Below are 21,574 nucleotides of genomic sequence, written 5' to 3'. Positions count from 1 at the left end.
TAAGGAATTGGTGGACTTATAATCTCTCTCTCTCTCTCTCTCTCTCTCTCTCTCTCTCTCTCTCTCTCTCTCTCTCTCTCTCACACACACACACACACACACACACACACACAGAGAGAGAGAGAGAGAGAGAGAGAGAGAGAGAGAGAGAGAGAGAGAGAGAGAGATTTGCCCCCATGTTTCCCATAAGGCCTTTGTGCTAATATGTGGGTATGCAATGATCACAATTAGGAAAGACAAAATGCACAAAATCAATCCTCAGGTGGGAGGTAGGATGAGGATCAATCTTCTGCTGTATGTTTCTAATATCCCCCATCATGATATCTTCCTCTGCTCCTTTTTCAGCCTACAGTAAGTCTTTGGAAGATGCACTGAGTTCTGACACTTCGGGACATTTCAAAAGGATCCTCATCTCCCTGGCTCTGGTAAGGACTCTCTCCTTCATGCCTCCCAAATAGCAGGACAAGTAGAAACCACTGAGCTGTTTCCTGACACAAAAGTGGATAGAAGTGGTTGAAGGAGTTGGCTGTGCTTAGCCTGGAGAAGAGATGATTAAGGGGCGATATGACAGCCAGGTAGTTGCTTCTTTGATGGAGTGGATTGGTTTTCTGTTACTACAGAGGACAGGATCTGAACCATTGGGTTCAAATTGCAAGGGGTGGTGGTGGTCTGGAAGAGCAATTCTCACTGTATGAGCTACTCAAGCTGCCTTGAAAGGTGGCGAACTCTCCTTTGTTACGTATTTTTGAACAGAAGCTGAATTGCCACATGTCAGGGATGCTTTATTAGTGGGGGGGGAGTTGAGGGCAATGGGAGCCCCTTCCATCACTATGATAGGGAAACCTGTGATGGTTTATGCCTGTTCTGCATGCGTTAAAAGTCACAGGAGACCCGACTGAATGAAAAACCTGGCAACCTACTTGGAATCTGAAAGCCTGTCTCTGCACTGTTGCGGACCACCTCCTCCTTTTTGTAAAGCTAGTTTATTTTTTTGCTGCACCACCGCAATATGCATCACATTTTGCAAAGCGCTAGCTATCACGTTGTGGTTACCTTGTGTCTAGAAAAGACTTCCTCAACCTCTGCCCTCCAGGTTTTCTGAGGCTACAATTCCCATCATCCCTGACCACTGGTCCTGCTAGCTAGGGATCATGGGAGTTGTAGGCCAAAAACATCTGGAGGGCCGAGGTTGAGGAAGCCTGGTCTAGAATTAAAGCAGCATACCAGTGTCCGCTCCTCAGCTGTGGGACCCCCATGTGTTGAATTGTAGGCAGCACCCATCTTCCTCCTGCCATTAATCATTTCCACAGGACAAGAGTGGTAGGTGGGTGGGGCATACTAGAGAGGGGTGGTGGCAGCAGTGATAGTGATAGCAGCTCCGTGGGCATCAGCCAGATGCCATTGTGGTTGTCCATAAGGCAAGGAGTGAAATAACATTGCTCCTGTGCATTGTGGCTCAATTGTTACATCAGCCAGTCAGGGCATCCTCAGGAGCCCTAGTTGCCTGAGGATGCTGCCTGCTGGTCTCAGACTTGCTTCTAGGCATTTTTACAGACACTTTTTGCACCTTTATTCACTACTTTCAATGTTTGGACACAGGGGGCCCGTGATGAAGGAGGAGAGGACCTTGCTAAAGCTCAGGCGGATGCCCAGGTGAGAAATGCACACTTTAAAAGATATATTCTTGAAATAAAACCACATGTGCAAGGGCAGTTATTTATTTCTGCCTTTCCCCCGCAAGGCTGGGAATTGAAAATGCTGAAATGATACTCCCTGATCTTTGCCTCTGCTTAAACTGATCTCCTGCACTCCATGCTAAATCATGTTTCTGTGATTCCAGATACATTGGAAATAAGATACCAGAGACTCCCCGCCCCAAAATAGTTTTCTGGTGTTTTTAAATGCAATCATATTAATGACAGTGTTGGAAGTCCTAGAATAAAGAGTTGTACCATCCAGACATTTTCAATTGATATAAAGAGGTGGTTTCTATTTTGGGAGTTTAGATGTATTGTTGCACACCATGACTGTAGTTTCGTAATCCATAATAAGGACAGCTGTATTAAAAATGGAAAGTGATTAGGTAATGCATTTTATATGCACATAGTTTGTTTATGTGCCCCCAGCTAAGTTCTGATTTATGTGGAACGATGCAGTTAGCATTGTTACCATGTGGGGGAGTGCTGATACGTCTGCATGCTTGTGCATGTTTTTAAACTGCTTTGTTGCTGCTGAGTCTACTTAGGCAGGAGAAAGAGAGAGATACAGAGGCTGGTGGCTAGAATGCTGCATTTTAGGCAGGTCATGGCAAAACTAAATGTGTGTCAATTAGTGCTGAGCAGGGTGAGGATGCATAATGGGATGTTCAGAATACACCTAAATTGTACTTGTTAGCGAGACCACACAATACCACCCACCTCCCCCTTCACAGCATCTATGGTAATTCTGAAACTGCAATCAGAATTATTTTGGCATGTCACTTTCCTTACCCCCCCCCCCACATCAACCCAAACTAATATTATTTCCTGCCATATACAAAACCAAGCCCCTCTCATCTTCCAAGTCCCTTTTGCCTTAGATTTCTAATTTCTGCTCCAGTGCTGAATGTTCTCTTTCCCCACAATTCTTGGTCCATCTTTGGCTTGTCCCCTGTGACGACCCGTGTCCCACTCTCTCCTACTATCACTGCGACACAGGAATCCAGAGGGGAAAACACCCACCCTCTGCTCCTGCCGCCTCAAAAATCAACCCCTATTACTGATGGGTTTCTTAGTAAGGAGAGCCTTCCAGCTTGCGTGACCTGGTACCTTAAGAAACTCTAGGCTGTCCCACGGAATAACCCCTTTGCCTCCAGTAAAGGGTCTCCCTCAGTTGGATTCCCCCACTGTAGAAGTTTGCCCTAGGCACTCTGGCAACTTCTTGGCACCTCAGGTTACCCTTCTAAGCCTCCTCCGTGTAACTTCAGGACACAAACCACCACCTCCCTGCCTGAGGTGAGTTTGGCCCTCTCTTGAGTCACCACGGCTGTGAGTCCTGGTACCTCGCTGGAAAAATACAGACGGACCTCTTGTTGGCAAAAACAGAGATGAAGTTTTATTGTGTTAAAAACATAAGTGATTCTTTAACGTGTCATTTATTAATTAGCTTTGTTCCAGTTGTACAAAATAAACTCAGTCAAACATTTAACTTTAAGTTGTCCTAGCCTCTTAACTGTCTTCATACAAGCCACCACATAACATCACACCACACCTTCCTCCCTCTCCCTCCTAACTGACCAAACCGACACTCCCTCCTTTCAAACCGGGCACAGTCCCGCCCCCCTCAGAGTTCTATGTCAGTCAGGCTAAAGGTGGGTTAACTCTTTGCCAGCCGGACAGAAATAAACATTTCAAAAGTGCTTCAATTTGTCACATCCCCTCTCTCTGGAAGCTCCTTGGAGCACAGACCTTGTGTTCTTGGAGTCTTGCGAAATGCGGCGTTTGTGTGCATGCATGTGATTAGAACATTCTTTTTTTAAGTTAAAAAGATCTTTATTTCAAAACTTTAAAAGCATTACAAAATCATAACACAAAAAGAGAATCGATAAAGAAAAATGACAAAACTTAACAGAAATTATAAGAGTATCCAAAAGCAAAACAAAGCATATAAATAAATATACCAAAACAGAACAACATTTCCTCCCCCTCTTCCCACCCTTTCCCACCCTTACCCCTACTTCCCCCCCCCCACTTTCCCGACTTCCGTTTCCATTCTAATGTTCACTCGTGCATTTATTTACTTTGAAACTCTACAATAATACTACTAAAACTAACCCCCACTCTGCTTATTGTTATATTTCTCTTCATATCTCCTCATTGGAAGTGATTAGAACATTCTTTACCCCAGGCCAAAGGTCCTTTGCAGATATGTTTCCCTTTCCTTTTCCATTCTCTTTTTGGCCCTCTTCCACATCTGAGCATTGACAGATATATCCCTTTGTTCAGAAAAAAGTATATTTTTTTGTTTAGGTGTTTAATTGGACACATAAAACTATCTGAAGGGCTGCACATGGTCTGAGAAATGAATCTGCTGCCACTTTTTGGGAGCCTGCAGATCTTGGCTTGAGAGATTAGAATGCCCCTGTTTTTAATCTATGAAATCCTAAGAAAGTGCTGCACAGGCCTATCTCTGACCCTGTTGCCTTCCTCTCTCTCTCCCTCTTTCTCTCTGTTGTCAGGTTGTTGCTGAAACCCTGGTGAGTGCCTGCCATTTTTGTTGTTTGACACTTTATTCAGGACTCATGGGGTGGACTCACACAACAGTGCCTTCCAAATCACAGGGAGGTTTTTTAAATCGACCACTTGTGCACTGTCAAAAATGAGGACGTGACTTCGCACAAAATGTGCACTTGGTATTTTATATGTACATATAGATGCAAAATTGCTGAAGTTTTTAATAGAAGTTCAATACATCTTGCCATAGTGGGAAGACTGTGGCCAGGTGAGTTATGTGCAGACTCACATAGCTGTCCAGCTGCTAACGGCTAATGGGCACCTTCAATGCTCCTCCTGCTTTCCTTTTGGGGGGGGGCTCTTTACCTTTTAAAGTAGGCTTGTGTTGGACAGCTCCTAAAACAGCAAACTGTCCTTTGGCAGCCCTTCAAAGGGAGGAATGTCTTCTGCTTAGAGTTGGGCACATGGCCACTCAGAGGTTTGCCAAACCCATCTTAGCCCATATCTCACTGGCTGTTGGGCCTGCCCTACTGCCTGTATTCATCTGGCTCTCCCAACCAAAGATAACCTGAAAACATTCCCTTACAGTAGTGGGGGAGGATAAATTATTAAAAAAATCTACTGTTGGCTTGTTTAGGCCTCACTTCTTGCCTGCAAAACTGGGAAGGCAAGGGAGGGGGAATGCTTCTTAAATTACCCAGAGAGGAGCAGAGAATGTCAAAAGTTTGCATAATGACCAATTAACTGCACAGGGAGGATAATTAAAGGCAATTGGGGAAATTGTTAAGAGACCTGGTAAGTGTTCCAAAACATAAGAGTGCCATTAGATGTGCTGTACATTTCTCATTACATATGAAGCACATGGGGAGATGAATTGTCATTGCAGTGTTGCATGTATTTATTGTCAAAGGGCAGTTTCACACAACCTTTTTTTGGTGTTTGGGAAGAAATGGTTGCTCTTTCTGTGTGTTAATGTCCCACAGGTGGCGATGCAAAATGTGACCTCCTTTTTTACCTGTTGTGGCCAAATTTTTAAAAACCAGCTGAGTTGTCCGTTTAGGGGTAGGAAAAGATGTTAGAGTTACATATAGCTTAGAGGTGTTCATAAGCTTCTCAAGGGTGAGGGGTGTCTTCTGTTATAGACCCATTAGGCCTGGAGTGGGGAAGTGGATCTGGCTGGCTTGCCACATCTCCCCCACCACTACAGGCCAAGTTTGACAAGTCAATCACATAACATCATAATCCCATGTGGGCAAAGGCACATTGCTTTGCAAACCCCCAACAATAAGTGGATTGTCAAGGCTTGCAAAGTGCCCTGCATGGGACTTTTCAGGTATCCCGATCAACTACAATCCCCCTCTTAGCCCACCTGCATCTTTTTACCTGCCCCACATTTAATGTCCTATATGCCTCCCTGTGTAGGGCCAATATGTGGCTTAACCAAAAGAGCCTTGCAAGCCAAATGGAGAGGCCTGTCAGAGCCAGAGGTTATGCACCACACCACTGCATTAGACCCTAATGATTAGGGAGTGTCTCTCAGTTATAGTCACATGGGACCTTTTGGAGCCTGATGGTGATCTCTCACTGGATCAGCTCAAATGGCAATATGTTTAGTACATATGGGGAGAGAATCCTACTTAGGCAGACTTCTGCTTGTTGCCAGACTTCTCATAATAGTCACGGAAGCTTTTGCTGAGCTGCTTTCACAATCTTTGCTGCCCTATTAATGGAGGAATACATAGCAACCTTCTTACAGGAATGCAATAGCATATAGACTCTCAGGAATCAACAAAGAAAATATTTCACTAGCCTGAATCCTTTGCTGTTCTTCCCCATCCCTTCAATCTTCTTTGGTTTCACAGAAATTGTCCGATGTTTCCGGTGATGATTCGACATCTCTGGAGACACGCTTCATGACCATCTTGTGTACGCAGAGCTACCCCCAGCTCCGGAGAGGTAAATACGGAGGGAGTGGTGTGTTTGTTGAATGTTGCGGAGCCTGTGCCTAGCTGTGGATTCATTGACCTGACCTTTCTCAGGCTGCATTATTGTAGTTTGGAAAAGGGCAGCTATTACCTCCTCAGGGACTTTGAAGGAAAGAGGCTGCTGATACAATTGTTGTGCTACAAAAAAGAAAGAAAGAAATTCTCCTTTAGCTCAAAAACACCTGCTCCTCTGATGGAATTCAGGGTTAGGAGGTTCATTTCACCAACTGTACTTTTCTGTAGAACACCTTGATATTTGATACTTCCCTGTGACAGCACCTAATCGCCCTTGAACATACTTCCCCTTGCCCTGTGGAACACCCTCCCACCAGATGTCAAAGAGAAAAACAACTACCAGACTTTTAGAAGACATCTGAAGGCAGCCCTGTTTTAATGTTTAATAGATTATTGTATTCTAATATTCTATTGGAAGCCGCCCAGAGTGGCTGGGGAAACCCAGCCAGATGGGCGAGGTATAAATAATAAATTATTATTATTATTATCTAGAAGTGGACCAAGGGTATAGCAGTTTTATTGCCCTGCTGTTGCCAGTCCCATTGCTCACTGAGGACAGTTGGCTTGTTCCCTAGCTTAGCTTTTAGGTCAGTCCAAAGCCGTAGGGGATTCTGATTTCTTATTCTCTACCCTCGATACTTGTAGTCTTCCAGGAGTTTGTTAAGATGACGAACCATGACGTGGCACATGCCATCAACAAGCGGATGTCTGGAGATGTGCGCGACGCCTTTTTAGCCATTGGTGAGTGTGTCTTGCACGAGCATTAAAAAAAGAGGCTTGTGCTTTCCTTGCACATTGAATGTGGACTTTAGCAAACCTTTCCCTGCTGAACTTGCTCTTGCAACTAGTCCACCTCAACAGTCAACCAGATTTTTATAATATTCCTGAGATGAAGCAACCTGGCTTTAGTTAAATTTCCTGTTGTATTCCACTTGCAAAATGGTACTTGTAATTTTATGTTGTGAACTGCCCTGAGATCTATGGGTATAGGGCAGTATACAAATTTAATAAATAAAAATATTAAAAATAAAATATTTCACAGAATTCAGCTATTCCGTTGAATGGTATTAATGTCTAAGAGAGGCTATATGGGCAATTTGTTATGTATCCAGTGGGAACTTAGCTATTGGCCTGTTGGGGAAGGGGTGGTAGGTGGGATGCCTCCTAACCAGCTGAAATCTTAGGTTGGCGTACAATGCACCATTCCCAACATTTGTCTGCATGTTTTCAGTCTTTATTTGAGAGCTAGAAACTTGCTCTTGGTGATTGCTGTGCAGATTTCAAACACCTACATCTGAGACTTGGCTTTTAGATAGAATCAGTGAATAGAATCTCACTGACATCATAACCCTTGGCATGGCTTAGCAGTATGTCATATAGGTCTTAGAGGCTTCAAACGCACTCTCTCTTTATCAGTGACTTTCTGCTTGGTTGCAGTATGTTGATTCCCTCAGGCTGGCTGACCTGCCTGCAATCTTGTTCTCCTGAACAGACTAACAGGAAATGGCCGTCACCCGCTGCAAGCTTTGCCACCACTGAGCTTGAATGTGGCTTCTTCAATGGCTGCTTCTCTAGTCGTCTTGTAGCATGTCAGTGGGCCTGCTGAATTCACTGCAAGCCCCAAGGCTTGCATGTCAGTGGGCCTGCTGAATTCACTGCAGACCCAGAGATCTCCTCCAGTGGGTTCCAGAGAAGGACGCTGGATAGACAAGAAGCCTGGAGAACAGTCATGAGAGAAGCAACACCTGTTGGATGCATTGCCCCTTGCTGCAGAGTTAAAACATTTTGCAACATCCTTGCACACTTAAATTTTGCAATTCCCTCACAGAGCAGGAAGTGGCTACCCATCCATTCCATATGGCTTTCCTCCTACTGCAAACAACAGAATCATATGCAGTTTTTTTTAAAAAAAATATACTGTATGGTTTTTTTCTTTAATGGAGATGACGCAACCACACTATACATTTATAGCCCTCTGCTTGCAAACCTGGGCTCTGGAAACCTACATCCATCTGTGATTGACCCAGACAGCAAACATGAACCATTTCCTCCACCCTGTCAACCAAATTTGGACATTCAATATAGTAATTTGGGGAGGGTGCTTTCCAAGAGCTGTCTTTTCCTCTCCACTCCTTTCTTTCTAAACACAAACTAAAAATGCAACCTGAGACACCGTAGCTCTTTAAAAACATGGGTGTGGGGGTTGACTGAGATGGGGCTTCCTGTTCAATATTTTCATGTTGCACTGCTCTTTTCTTTCAAGTGCGGAGTGTCAAGAACAAGCAAGCTTTCTTTGCCGACAAGCTGTACAAGTCCATGAAGGTAAAATCTACACTCCTTTTGCTGTTTTGATTCTCACCAGGGAAGGAAAGGCTAGATCAGTAGCTTTTTAATTATGATAATAATCATCTGATTGCAAAGGAGGAGCTTGGGGTGGTTTCCTGAACAGGCCTGCTTTTGAGAAGGCCAGGGATGGCTAATTCCTGCTTGTGATTCACTGAAACAATCAAGAGGTCCCTTCAGCAAATAGTGTGTTGCTTGTGTGAAGGGAGTCAATTTGGAGAATTTGTCAGTGAAACAGATGTGGCGATGAGAGTCACGGTGCTCAACCCCAAGGCTTGCATCATTCTCCCATTTCAAATCTAGAGCTTTGATTTAAAGAGTTTGAGGGGGAGTGGCAGCAACAACTTAGTGAACCAGCTACCTGAGACGGCACTGGTATGTGCCTAGCACCAGCTCGTCTCTCAATGCTGATGTGCATTAGCAGAACAGAGCATGAAGCTCCCATTCTACCATCTGCCAAGTATCACTGTAAACAAAAGCACTCTACCTCTGGTTGATAGAGCTTGTTGCCATCTTTTCAAAATATTTTGCTGATAGCAATGTGCGGGAAAGTCCCCTCACTTCCTGCCCTTGCTCTCTCTTCTTTTTCTTTTTTTTAAAAAAATTCTTACTGGTTTTTCGATCTCCCAAGGGTGCTGGCACAGACGACCGAACTCTTATCAGGATTATTGTCTCAAGGAGTGAAATTGATCTGCTCAACATCCGGCGTGAATTTTGGGATATCTATGACAAATCTCTCTATCACATGATTGAGGTAATGAGAGGTTCTGGCTTTTGCCAGCACAAATGTGCCTGTTTGTGTGCAGTGAGCTGTGCTGACCTTTATGATTTGTTTCATGTACATCTTCGACTGGTTGTGTACTCACAGCAGCCTGTTCATACCAGGTGAATGTTCCACCCAAGCATATACAAACTGTCTGCATAGGTGGCAAAAAGAATGTGCAGTCATAGTAAGACTGCTTCACACCATTAGAATTTCCTCCATAGAGATGTGTCTTCCTGTAAGAACAACCGTAGACTAAAATTTGACATGTATGAGCATATGTGCTTTACCACAATAGCATCTAATCAGACAGCTGCTATGAGTAGCAGGTGCCTGATCAATGTGCTTGTACACTTCCAAAATTACCTGGGCTTTTTCCTAGACAGAGAATGAGCAAAACTGTAACCTTCAAAAGCAGCCCTTCATGTTTCTTTGAAGAATAACTCATCAGCAAACAACATTAAGGAGATGCTAAAGGAAATATAACATCCACATCAAGAAATGGTATCATTTTATGCCATCTTAATATTTATGGCTTATGCTAAAGAATCCTAGTAGTTTGGGGCTTCTCCGGCACAAAGTAATGATAGTTAAATCCATTTAAAGGCTGCAGTGTAGATACATCAAAAGACACATGTTGGAATTGCCTTTAAAAGATCATTTTAAAGTTTCTATATCCTCTGATTTACCAGTGAAGCTGATCACTTGTAGACATTTCTGGTTTTCATTTTGTCTTCCTTTCTTTTTGCAGAAGGACACCTCTGGAGATTACTGCAAAGCCTTGCTAGCCATTTGTGGGGAAGAAAAGTAACCAGCAGGTGACTCTTGTGGAAGCTCGTCCTCATGTCTGTGCCGGCGTCACTCACATATGTGTAGCCTAGATATATCACTGTTGCTTTTAGAAGCATCAGGGGATGTTTGGGATCCACTGAGAAGATTCACATTGTCTGGGAGGGGGGGAAGATATTGCAGAAGAGCTTGACACTGCAAACAACAAAGACCACGGGGATTGCTCAGCCCAGTGGGTGGGGGAGTTGTCTAAACTGGTGCAAAACTAAGTAATGTACACAAGTCCAATGAAGTAGCACTGTAATAGGTATTTAAAACCAAAGAAATAAAATGTTACACGTTGCTGGCCACCGGAAGGCTCTGGTCTGCTTTTTCCCTCTTCTGTTGTAAGAAGAGAACCTGTAAACAAGAGACACTAATTCTCAGTAAGGTGCTGGGCGTGCAAAAAGCTCTCACTCACATAGTTCCTATGTAGCAGTTCACAGCTGTGTAGTCACAAGTGATGACCCTCTCTTGAGTTAGGCAACTGCCTGACATAACACAAAATGAATGGTATTTGGGGCCTAGTTCACTTACACTGGAATTCAGAGAAACCTGAAGGCAATATGGCTCTTCTCCACTTTTGAGTCTCCAAAGCAGGCATCCCCAAACTTCGGCCCTCCAGATGTTTTGGACTACAATTCCCATCTTCCCCAACCACTGGTCCTGTTAGCTAGGGATCATGGGAGTTGTAGGCCAAAACATCTGGAGGGCCGCAGTTTGGGGATGCCTGCTCCAAAGTTTAGTGTGGCAGAGATGAGACCTTACCTGTCTCCGAAGCCTGGAGAAGAGAAGAGCTCCGCCCCCATCAGCTTGCAGTGGGCCAATTGGTATGTTTCATTATTAGTGCCTCTCCAGTTAGATTCTGTGTGTCAGGGATGGCCAGGGAATAATAGTGACAGACCCTCACAGAACTGTCATCATAAATAAGAACTGTATATTTTACATACCCACATTTAAACGGTTGCTTTTAATGAGGCCGTTCTAAGCACCAGTAAACATATTTTGCTTGTGTGAGTTCAGTTCCCTCAAGCAAGTACCGTAGCTGGCAGGGCTCTCATTTAGCAACAAGATAAGCATGATATTCAAGTTACTTGATAAAACAGCAAATGTACTGGAGCTTTCCAAAGCTAGGAAGAGTCAACAAAGAGGCTTGTAAGTAGCTTGCTGGTTATTTTATTTATTCTGGCCTGATGCCCAACTGTAGAATCACTCACAACATGACCTCAGTTTCCACCAGAAACCATAAGCTTGAAATATTTGTTCTTGCACATGAGGATTTTCCCCAAGCTGCATGCATAATAATATATTCAGCTCATCCTTATAGATTTCCGGTTTTTCATTTGGGCAGGCTTACTTATGACCACGTGAAGGCCCAATGTGGAAGACACTTGTTTGTGAAGGCCTCTAAATCTGCTTGCAAGAACAACTGGGGGATCACAGGCCTCTCACTGAACTAAGGGGGCTGGAACCATGGGCCAAGATGGTGCTCTCGCTCACTTCTACCTCAGCTTCCTAGACTGAGGTGGTCCAGAAAGGGGACCATACACCACTCTCCTCCCAAACACACTCCCTCCCCCATTTTATCCTCACAACAACTCTTTGAGGTGGGTTAGGCTGAAAGACCATGATTGGCTCACAGTCAACAACTTATCTCCGTGGCAGTGTGGAGATTTGAACCTGGGTCTCCCTAGTCCACGTTTGATGCACCTAACTTAAGAGACACATGGTGCTGAATTTGTGGGGAGTTAAAAATGTTTAGTCATTTTGATTCATCCATCTTGAGCGTATCATGCTGTTGAATAAAAGGTTTGTTCCAGTTGTCTGTTCCTCACACAGCTTTCCCCCCTCAGCTAAGCTCCGATATGAGAAGGGTCTTTCCTAGGAGAAAAAAAACAGTGAGGGGCTACAGAGGGAAGGTAACGATGGGGAAAGGGCCTGCATTCCTCATCCACATGCCTCTTTTGTTGCTAAAATGTGACTACCTCTAAGCCCCTCACCTCTATAATTGGGCCCTTTCTATATTATTTCACATGGATCTGTTGCCTGAACCCTTTGTCTCATTGGAAGCAGTTGTCGTCGATGTCAAAAGTGACAATTGGGGTTATTGCTCACGACTTCCCCAAATTGTGATCTGGCCATGGCTTTCTCAGCAGTGGCCCTGTTGCTTTGGAGGTGCAGTCTCCATCCCTTGCAAAGTTTTAATACTACCTCCTTTCAGTGCCTGGGTTTTCCGGGTTGCTCTGTTGCCTTATTAATTAGATTAATCCATGCAATGATTTTAATTTTTTTAAAAAAAAATGTAAAAATTTTCATTACAGCAGAATTTATTTTGTGCAGAATATTTCTCGGGAAGCGGGGTATACATTTATTAAATAAACTTTTCAAATCCTGTGTTCTCAGAATGGACCGTTTCCTGCAACAAAGGAAACAAAGTGGTCCATGAGGAATGAAGGCCTCTCCCACTCACTCAGTCACAGCACATTTGAATCCAAAGATGTTTAAATAATGGAAACTTATTTCTTACAACATTCTGGGAAGGACCACCTAACAGCTGCATATATAACTGATTTAGGGACCACATCTGAGCTGTAGTAGGCTGCCAGCTGGCTGTCTCTTGAGTTAGAAATGGAGCGATGTTTTTTCTGCCCCCACCCCCAGCCCTATCAAATATGAATTGAGGTGTGGTGAAAACATGTTGCTCCTAAGGAATGTTTTGGTAGGGTTGTGTGTGCAAGAAAGGCAAAGCTGACAGCCCACATTTTCACATTCAAAGGTCCCTGTCCTCAAGAAAAGATCAATGTTCTGCTATGGTGAGGTGCCAGTTCCTCTTTGCTGGTTGTATCTCTAGTGTCTAGTCCCTTCTTTTCCCCAGCTCCTGCCTCCGCTAAGGGCTGTGCTGTGTCGAAGCGACGCAACAGGAAAGAATGTGTTAGTGTTTAGGAGAAATGAGGACAGCAAATAATATATTTTAAGGAAGGCAAGGGAAAAAGGAAGTCATGAGAAAACAATACCCTAAATAGTTCCCACAGGAAAAAACCACCGTTGCTAAAGGTTACAGGTTCACAGTCGTTGTATGTCCTCGTCTCAAATTGGGCAGCCCAGATAAAACTTCCAGGAAAAGCTAAATTATTATTTGTGTGTTGCAACATTTAAAACAAAACAAAAACCCCACCAACTATAATTCTTCTCTTCATGCTGCATCCAGATGTCTGGAGCATTATCCTCCCTGAGTCAGCGGGCAACAATATTTCACATCAGTTTGGCCACTAGCAGACTCTAGAAGGAATGTTTGCTATAGGGCATGAATGGGGAAGCTGCCACCCTCCATATGGTGTTGGACAACAACTCCACCTCCACCCCCCCCACCCCCCGCTGCCCATAGGCCAAGCTTGCTGGGATTGGAAACTGATTTGCCAGAGGAAGAAATAGCTGGAACCAGTGCTCCCCCCCCCCAAAAAAAATGTTTAAGGGTACTCTCATTTTCCTACTCATATTGAAATACTGCTCCTCAACGAGGCAAAACTTCGATTCACAAAATGTTTAGGGGTATTCATCCCCCCAGAAAAAAAGCACTGGGCCTGGAACATAAGTAAACAAGTGGCACTCTTGGAACTTGGGTGTTGCAAAAGTACTTCCAACGTTGCAGGATACGGCATGTCCTTTTAAGTATATGCTAGTCATGCCTTCTGGTTTTTCTTCCTCCTCACCTGTCTCGAGTTCTGCCGCCATCTGTATCAAGCTGCAGATTGTGTAAATATCAGCTCTGATTAGAAAAACCTGGGAGTTATCTTAGCATCTTATTATTTGATGAGAGCAAATGAAACATACAATCCTCACAAGATAACGTCATCTTTGCACAGGAGCCGAAACATAGCAAAGAGCTGCTGGGTAACAGGCATTGTTTTGGAATCTTACTACAAGAGATTTGTCACCTAGTCATGCCGGGGGTGGGAGCAGGGGTGGGGGGTTAAACTGCTATTTTTAAGGTGTTCAAGACACATCTCTTGCCTGTAGGGTTTTTACTACCGGTATGTATGAACCTGCTCACCCTGGCAAATGCATTCCAGCCACTGAATATACCTGCTCAGCCCAGAGGGCTTCATCTCTCATGCCTTGATGATACCAAGCAATAGGTCATAAATAAGCCAGATTCCGAAGGTGTGCGAGCTGAGCCACATTACCGAGTTGAATTCAATTAGAAAGAAAGGGATTGTCAGGGGGAAGCATGTCTAGCTAATAAGTATTTAGACAGCATGGGGGAGAAGATAGGGGTCCTGTGCCTTTAATGCTTGTGTAGAAGAAACGAGAACTTCATCCGGTGTTGCTCCCATGACAAACAGCACTGGCTGAAATCCTCTCTCCTGTACAGCTATTCAAGGTCCTTCTCCATTCCTTTACCTGGCCCCTCTAATAATGGCTGCTGCATGGACACCCTACATTTAAAGTATCGTAATTCCTCTAAGGCACAAATAAAAATTATTAAAAAATCTTTCATAAAATTTACTTTGGATGCTAAAAATTACTTTTAATTTATCTACAGGGTGGTGCAATACCCAAGCCAATAGACTTTTTGTTATATGGATTAATGTAACAAGTCCAGAATACACTTTTTTAAAAGAAGAAGATCTGCGTAGGCCCAAACCTTTTCTGGTTAATTTGAATTCTGTCATGTCATGAACCACATCCCAAGATTCCTATGTACATCAGGAAGCACCCATAGAGTCATAGAATAGTTGAGCTGGAAGAAACCACAAGGATCATCTAGTCCAAACCTCTGCAATGCAGGAATATTTCACCCATTTTGCACGTGAAACAGATGTGCTCAATTGGCTTGCCACACATTGCTTGTGGGTCATCATCTGCAAGCCTTTCAGGCCTATACCATGCAGATTGAGAGACATTTTAACAGGCCCTAAATCAGGGGCATCCTGTCCTAATAAATACGGTAAAAGAAGTTGAGGTGCAAAGCCAGTGAGGGGTGGGGCCTGAGGACAGAAGGCATGGCTGGGGAATGTCATGGTGGGTCAAATCTGACCCCCATCCATTAAGTTCCATACCCCTTCCTTAAGTTGAGGATGGGTTGTTCTAATCAATAACTAAACCTGTGCAATTTAAGAAAGAAAAGAAAAAACAACATGATGCTATAGGGAGACATTGCAATAGAGAGCTGGCTTATACCGAATCAGGCTATTCCTATCTGCTCCAGTTGGCAATAATTCCATGAGATATTTGGCAGATAGATGCCTTGTCCAGTTCTGCTGTCTGAAACATTTTTACCTGGAAATGTCAGTGGTTGAAATGACCATTTTCTGCCACCCAGCTATGTCCCCACAATGTCATGATGGCAACATAAGCGACTATGCCTGTGCAAGTAGTGAGGATTTGGGAGCTTTGGGGAGATGAATTTTCTCAAGGCCTATGTTTCTCCAGAAAACATGAGTAAGGTTTCCTGCAGAAATGTCCAAATGGAATGGTTAATCTGTGGTAGCCATAAGATTTTGCATAGGTGGTTCCTCTCAAGCAGGTCTGGTAGTGATGTTGCCTTTAGTGCTTTAGGTTCTGATTTCTCCATTCTTCTCTTCCCCTGGACTTTTAATACCGCTTTCTCCTACCCCAGTGGTACTCTTTGCATTCCCCTGAGCCACTAGACACCTTCTATAAGTTCACAAGAATCAGTTGTATTGGACCTGTTCAGAATGCACTCAGATTAACCCAAGTACATGATTTGCATATCTCTGTGTTCTGGAAATCCCCTTCTCTTGACCAAAACTTCCTCGCTAGGTTCAGAAGGCGTCATCATTTTGTTTCACTGCTTTCTTTCAGACCAGAGCAACCAAACAGAGCAAACTGAAGGGGTAAACAAAACCCACTCCTGATGTGAACTGGCAGGCAGTGCAAACAGCTTTCTTCTTGACTTTGTGGGTTCAGCCCCTTCTTCCTTTTTAGTTACCTAACATCCATCCTGTCCTGCAGAAGACAGGCTTTTATTTCCAAAATCAAACTGATTACGAAGGATGTTAATGCTTCATTCCATGGTAGTGGTAGCATTATGACAAATTTGTGCCTTCTTTTGAGTTGTGAATTTCTCGCTATATATAATAAAAATGTAAGAATGTCATCACGCAAGTCCCATTGGAGGATTTCTAGTGCCACATCACAATCCTGGATTTGCATGAGGTCAGGGCGGGATTGGGGAGCAAATGCAAAGGTTATACTACAGCAGTGGCCATGGCATGAGAGTGAGAAGGGAGAAACACTGAGAGGGGGAAAGTGGTGGTCATAAAGGTTTGAGTAAAGTAGGAATGGACAAAACTGTGAAGACAATGGCAATTGTAAGCAAAGACATAGGTTTCAATAAAGTACTTTGGAATACTTCAGGGATCTACATCCTTCATCTCTTTCACATGAAACAACTGAGGATGAAAACCTATATTTGTAATGAACTGCACCATTTTGAGAGAGTAAACTTCAGGCTCTGGTACCAGTGTCCATGTTAAGTCTGGTGGCTGTATTATTGTGGGTGATGAGTTGTTTAAGATTGGGTGGCTGTCTGTAGGCAATGAAAGGTCTTCCTCCTAGAACTTGAGAAAGAGAATTGTCATTGTCTAAGGAGTGGGGAAATTTTAAACTTATCTTAAAGACCATTGTAAACAGTTAAAATTGTTAGTAGGATTGGAATACCACTTGTAGTTTAATGGTGAATTTTGGATACAATGAAGAGATAAAAGATTTGGATTATTATGAAAGATGCGGGAGGAAATGATTAACAACAGGACGCACAAAGGGGAGAAGGAAAGTCCAAGAGATTCCTTGGGATCTTGTTTTTATGTTGTATGTTGGACATGTGACTGTAAAATTTTAATCTGAAAAACCAAATAAACATTTTTTGAAAAAAAGAAGTCAGGCATTTGTGGGTAAATCTGTCCAGCTAATAATTTCTCAGAGGCTGGAAGCATCTGTAGCAACGTGGTATACCCACACTTGCCACTTTTGAGGAACTGACTGCATTTTGGTAATTCAATCTTGCGCTGCCATGTGCACATGTGTGTGGGGAAACTGACATGCACACAGAAATACATCTGCAAGAATATGCTCACTGCTGAAAATTTTTTTTACTCTGGATTGTGCATATATAGGGTGGCCTGCTTTGCATTGTCAAAGAAAGCACATGTACCCCAACATGAGGACAAAAATAGACACAAATATGTACATGCTATTTCATATGTACACTTGCACATTTAGAAATCATTTCCGTAATTTAAATAGAAAAGTGGCCTATCTGCCTTTTCGATTTGCTGTCCAGGTGCTAACCATCGATGAGCATCTTCAAGGCTCCTGCTCTCCCTTCTTGTATGTTTTTTAAAAACAGACTTCAGCAGGACAGCCCTTCAAATAGAGAATGGTTTCAAAGACTTACTTCCTGATAGCCTTTCAAAGAGAGCAGTATCATCTGTAAAGGTTGACACACATGGCCACCCTAGCTATAAAGCAATACTGCTGTGTTATCCAACCAGCAGACTTTATGCTGTAAAGCAAAGGTGTGGAACCTCTTGGAAGTTGTTGGACCTGACTATTGGCCATGCTGCTGGGGGGCTAATGGGAGCTGCAGTCCAACCACACCTGGAGGGTCAAGCTTCCCCAGATCTGAACATGCCTGGGTTGCTGTCTACACTCTATGAGCACTGCTCTTAATCTTCAGACACTGGCTGCAAAAGGTAGATCCTGACTTTGTGGGTTGAATGCCGAGCCAATGTCCCTACTTTTCTCACAGAAAACAAAGACTTTATATGCTGTGATTTGACAGAGGCCAAAGACTGTAACAGCAGAAAAATCATTTAATTATGGGAAGCCTCTTCTAATATTGAGATGCAAAGGGGTGGGGGACAAATGGGTTTTTCTTTTCTTCCTTTTTCCATCCTTCCTAGCGCCCATTTTTTTTCCTGACCCTTCATTTCATGGATTTCCATTTTTCCCAATTGCCACCTGTCAGCCACATGGAATGACGGCAGAATACAAGTCAGGTGGCAACCCTGGAGCCTCAGGCCCTAAAATGATTGTGGCTTGGACTCATCTGTGACTGGATCTCCGAACTTCTTTTTTAAAACAGCAACAGGCTTTTGACCAGAGCCACTGAGGAAGGGTTTGATCCTTTCTCTTCCTGCCATTTCCATGACATAAATCCTTCCCCTGTTTTCTCCACTGGGAGGCTTGATGGCTTTATTTCCCCATCACTTTCCTCATCACAAAAAGTCTGGTCTTTGGGGGAAGTGGGGCTTTTGTGTGTGTGTGACCTCCCTATCAGCTGTAACTGATAGGGTATGTGATCGAATCTCACCCCTCAAATATTTGCAGTCTGGATGCACCCTCGGTCATGGATCTCCCATGTCACACTGTAATGTTAACAAAATTAAAATGGTAGTTATTTCTATATTCCAAAGGATTTGGAATACCTGGTTATAGAGGCCTATCAATCATGCAGACTTTCCTCAGGAACAATATAACAGCTTTGTGGTTAGAATACGTAGCCCTTTAAGGAATGTGGCATGGAATAATAGCCTTTCCAAAACTGAATCACATTTTTCCTCAGTGAATTATTCACTGAATGGTGACGTACTTCAGCATACCCCTCTGGGCTAGAGGGGAGCCCTTTAAATTACTTTTGGATCCTCTTCAAAAACCACCGAAGAAGAGCTGTCTATGGCCTCCGCTGGGGAATTCCCCATCTCCTAAGCTAAAAGTAAGCTTAGGCGTGCCTTCTTCCTCACATTCGATTAAAGCACCCCGAAAGGATCTTTTGGACCCCCCTCTCTTACTTATCTGAGTGAGTAGTCAAAGAAGACGTTTTAACTCCTTATTTTGGACATTGTGGGAGTTTGGGAGGGAGTTACGGAGCTTTTGGTATATAGCTCAGAATTTGATCACAAGAAGCTGAAATCTCTCTCTACTCCCTGCTGGCTCCCTACTCCCAGCTCGTGAGTTAGAAGAACGTATACTGTTGGTTCTTTGCCTCTGACCTAGTATAGGAAACACATCATATGAGAGTCCATGTTTATAGAACAGACTATCTGGAAGGTGGTGAAATGTCCTTCATTTGAGGTTTTTAAGCAACGGTTGGGTGCCCATCTCTCGTGGATGCTTTAGTTGAGATTCCTGCATTGTAGGATGTTCGACTAGGTGACCACCAGGGTACCTTCCAACTCTACAGTTCTGTGATTCTATGAACAAACCAATGTTTATCTGAGCAGCCTTGGTGATGGTCAAACTGTCCAGCTGGTCAGCTAATGAGAAGGGTTTTTTTCTGTCTACTTTTCCTATGGCACAAGCATGGGGAATAAAAAGAGAATCTTGATAATCACTGGGCTTGGAATAAAAGGAAGAGATGAGAAGAGATTTACTGGTGGGTCTAGAAAACACCTTAGCTCTGAGAAATGCAAGAGGAACTCATTAATTCATGTATCAGAGTTGAAGGCTCCCCAAACGGGAGCTTAAAGAAGCACCTACCTCCATAGTTTCCAGTCCGTGCTTTGAAGATCTGCCCTCTTCATGCAGCCATTAGTGGAAGGTAGCCTTTGGAAATCCTACATCAAGCTTCTTGGTGGTGTCCCTCACCTATAGCACTGTCCTTCCTGACTGAGATTTGGTGGTCTTTCCACATTTGTAATGTTAACATAAAATATATTCAGCTCACCAGTACAGTAGTTGCCTACACTTTTCAGTATAATTTATTATCCTCTGAATTGCATTTTAAAGTTTGTTACTGATTGGAATTTCTGTTACTGTTTTATGTTATTTGTATATCGTTTTAAGATTGCTATGATATGTCCTGCACTCTGGCAAGAAGGGCAAGGTAAAAGAACTGTGCGGGGAACCTACCCACACCAGCATCAACCCAGCACTGAACATTACTAATGATAAGCAACATCTCCTGCTCTGACAGGAAAAAAGGATCCAAATGGTGGAGAAGAACTTAGAGCAGTATTGCTGTATTGTGTTTTTAATATTTGGTTGGGAGCCGCCCAGAGTGGCTGGAGAAACCCATCCAGATGGGCGGGGTATAAATAATATATTATTATTATTATTATTATTAGCCAAGAGGACAGACTCCTCTTCCTCCTGCTATTTCCATTGACCAGGTAGGTTGTGTATGTGCGTATGAGAAAAAGGTTGATTTTCTAATACAAGTACTGTTTTTCAAAAACCCAACCACGCCCCATTTCTCACCACCATTTTTCATGACTTCTATCTCTTCTATGCATATAATTTAGAAGCTGGGCGCTCCTCAGGTGACCACATGCCATGCAGCAGCAGGGCAGGGCTCCTGCACCTCAAGTGGGTTGTGCAAATGAGGAAAGTTCTTTGGAACCACTTTCCCAATCCCTGTAGCACATGATAAAGCAGCACCGCCAAAATTCCTTCTATTCAACTCTTAAAGGTGCAGAAGCTCCCTTCTCTCTACAGCCAGGCACATACAGGCAGATTTTTAAAAAAGAGATAATGGCCAGCATATTATCTACCACCACCACCACCACCCCCAGCTACATCTGGTTGCAATGCTGCTTTTGGACCGGGGCTAGTGAAAACCTTGCTCAAAAGCTAAAAGTGTGTCTGGGACACTGCTAGCTCAAAGGCAGCCCTGCCAAGCCTGTGAGAACCATCTTATTACACCTCTGTTATAGGCCTAGATAAAAAACCCTTGCAGCAAGGCTCACCCCAAGGGCACCCCCATTTTATTTCATGCTCATTTTGGAAGAGGGATCCTGTGGAATCTGGAAGCTTGCTTGATTTCATTTTTAACCACTAGTGTACTGTAGTATAAACACTGACAACTGGGAAACACTGGCCTGCGAGAGCAGCCTTTACCAAAGGTGCCATGGGCTTTGAAGACGCTCGAACTCAGGATGAAGGGGAGAAACGTGCTAAGAGGAAGGCACGCTTGGCAAACCCTCACCGTGATCAACTCCCACCCAGAAACCAATGTCCCCACTGTGGAAGGAGGTGTGGATCCAGAATTGGCCTCCACAGTCACTTACAGACTCACTTTTAAAACCGTGTTTATGGGAGTGACTGCCAAAGAAGAAGACTACTGGTGGCCCTCATGCTCTGCAATTCCCCTAATAAAGATTGAAGAAAAATCTCATGGAGACTTCTTTCATTGGGTCAAGTAAAGCTTTGTTTTTAAAAAGGAAACAGACTATTTTATATAGAGAACTTCCATGGAATCCCCCGAACACCACATGGGGGAGGACAGGCAATTGCACAGCTTGCTCATCATCATCATCATTATTATTATTATTATTATTATTTCTGCAACGTTTTATATTTTTAAGGAGGGAAAAAAATCACAAAGCAGTTTACAACCTGCATTAAAACGATATTTAAAAAAAACCAATTCCAGAAGAAAACATTGCACAAGAAAGTCAAATGAA

General features: G+C 43.5%; 2 protein-coding genes across 9 annotated transcripts in view; both read left to right on the top strand.

The window, feature by feature from the left end:
• ANXA6 (annexin A6) overlaps positions 1-10,456 on the top strand; it is a 39,706-nt gene extending 29,250 nt beyond the window's left edge. For 3 of the 6 annotated variants that reach the window (XM_035105693.3, XM_088662015.1, XM_088662013.1), the window contains exons 19-26: positions 346-425; positions 1,600-1,653; positions 4,217-4,234; positions 6,074-6,167; positions 6,857-6,952; positions 8,475-8,533; positions 9,186-9,308; positions 10,069-10,456. In XM_035105693.3, coding sequence (XP_034961584.1) covers positions 346-425; positions 1,600-1,653; positions 4,217-4,234; positions 6,074-6,167; positions 6,857-6,952; positions 8,475-8,533; positions 9,186-9,308; positions 10,069-10,128 — 584 coding nt within the window. In that variant the 3' untranslated portion in view covers positions 10,129-10,456. The remainder of the gene's footprint in view (positions 1-345; positions 426-1,599; positions 1,654-4,216; positions 4,235-6,073; positions 6,168-6,856; positions 6,953-8,474; positions 8,534-9,185; positions 9,309-10,068) is intronic. The other 3 variants (XM_035105694.3, XM_088662016.1, XM_088662014.1) reach the window with 1 other exon arrangement.
• Positions 10,457-18,857: 8,401 nt separating this feature from the next.
• The window catches only part of TNIP1 (TNFAIP3 interacting protein 1), a 49,152-nt gene continuing 46,435 nt past the window's right edge, over positions 18,858-21,574 (top strand). Inside the window, exon 1 of one of the 3 annotated variants that reach the window (XM_035105686.3) lies at positions 18,858-18,969. The gene's annotated coding sequence lies outside the window, so the exon portion shown is untranslated. The remainder of the gene's footprint in view (positions 18,970-21,574) is intronic. The other 2 variants (XM_088663167.1, XM_088663169.1) reach the window with 2 other exon arrangements.

The sequence above is a fragment of the Zootoca vivipara genome, chromosome 2 (assembly GCF_965207765.1).
Source record: "Zootoca vivipara chromosome 2, rZooViv2.hap1.1, whole genome shotgun sequence".
Taxonomy (NCBI): domain Eukaryota; kingdom Metazoa; phylum Chordata; class Lepidosauria; order Squamata; family Lacertidae; genus Zootoca; species Zootoca vivipara.
This window is presented reverse-complemented; position numbering and strand designations above follow the sequence as displayed.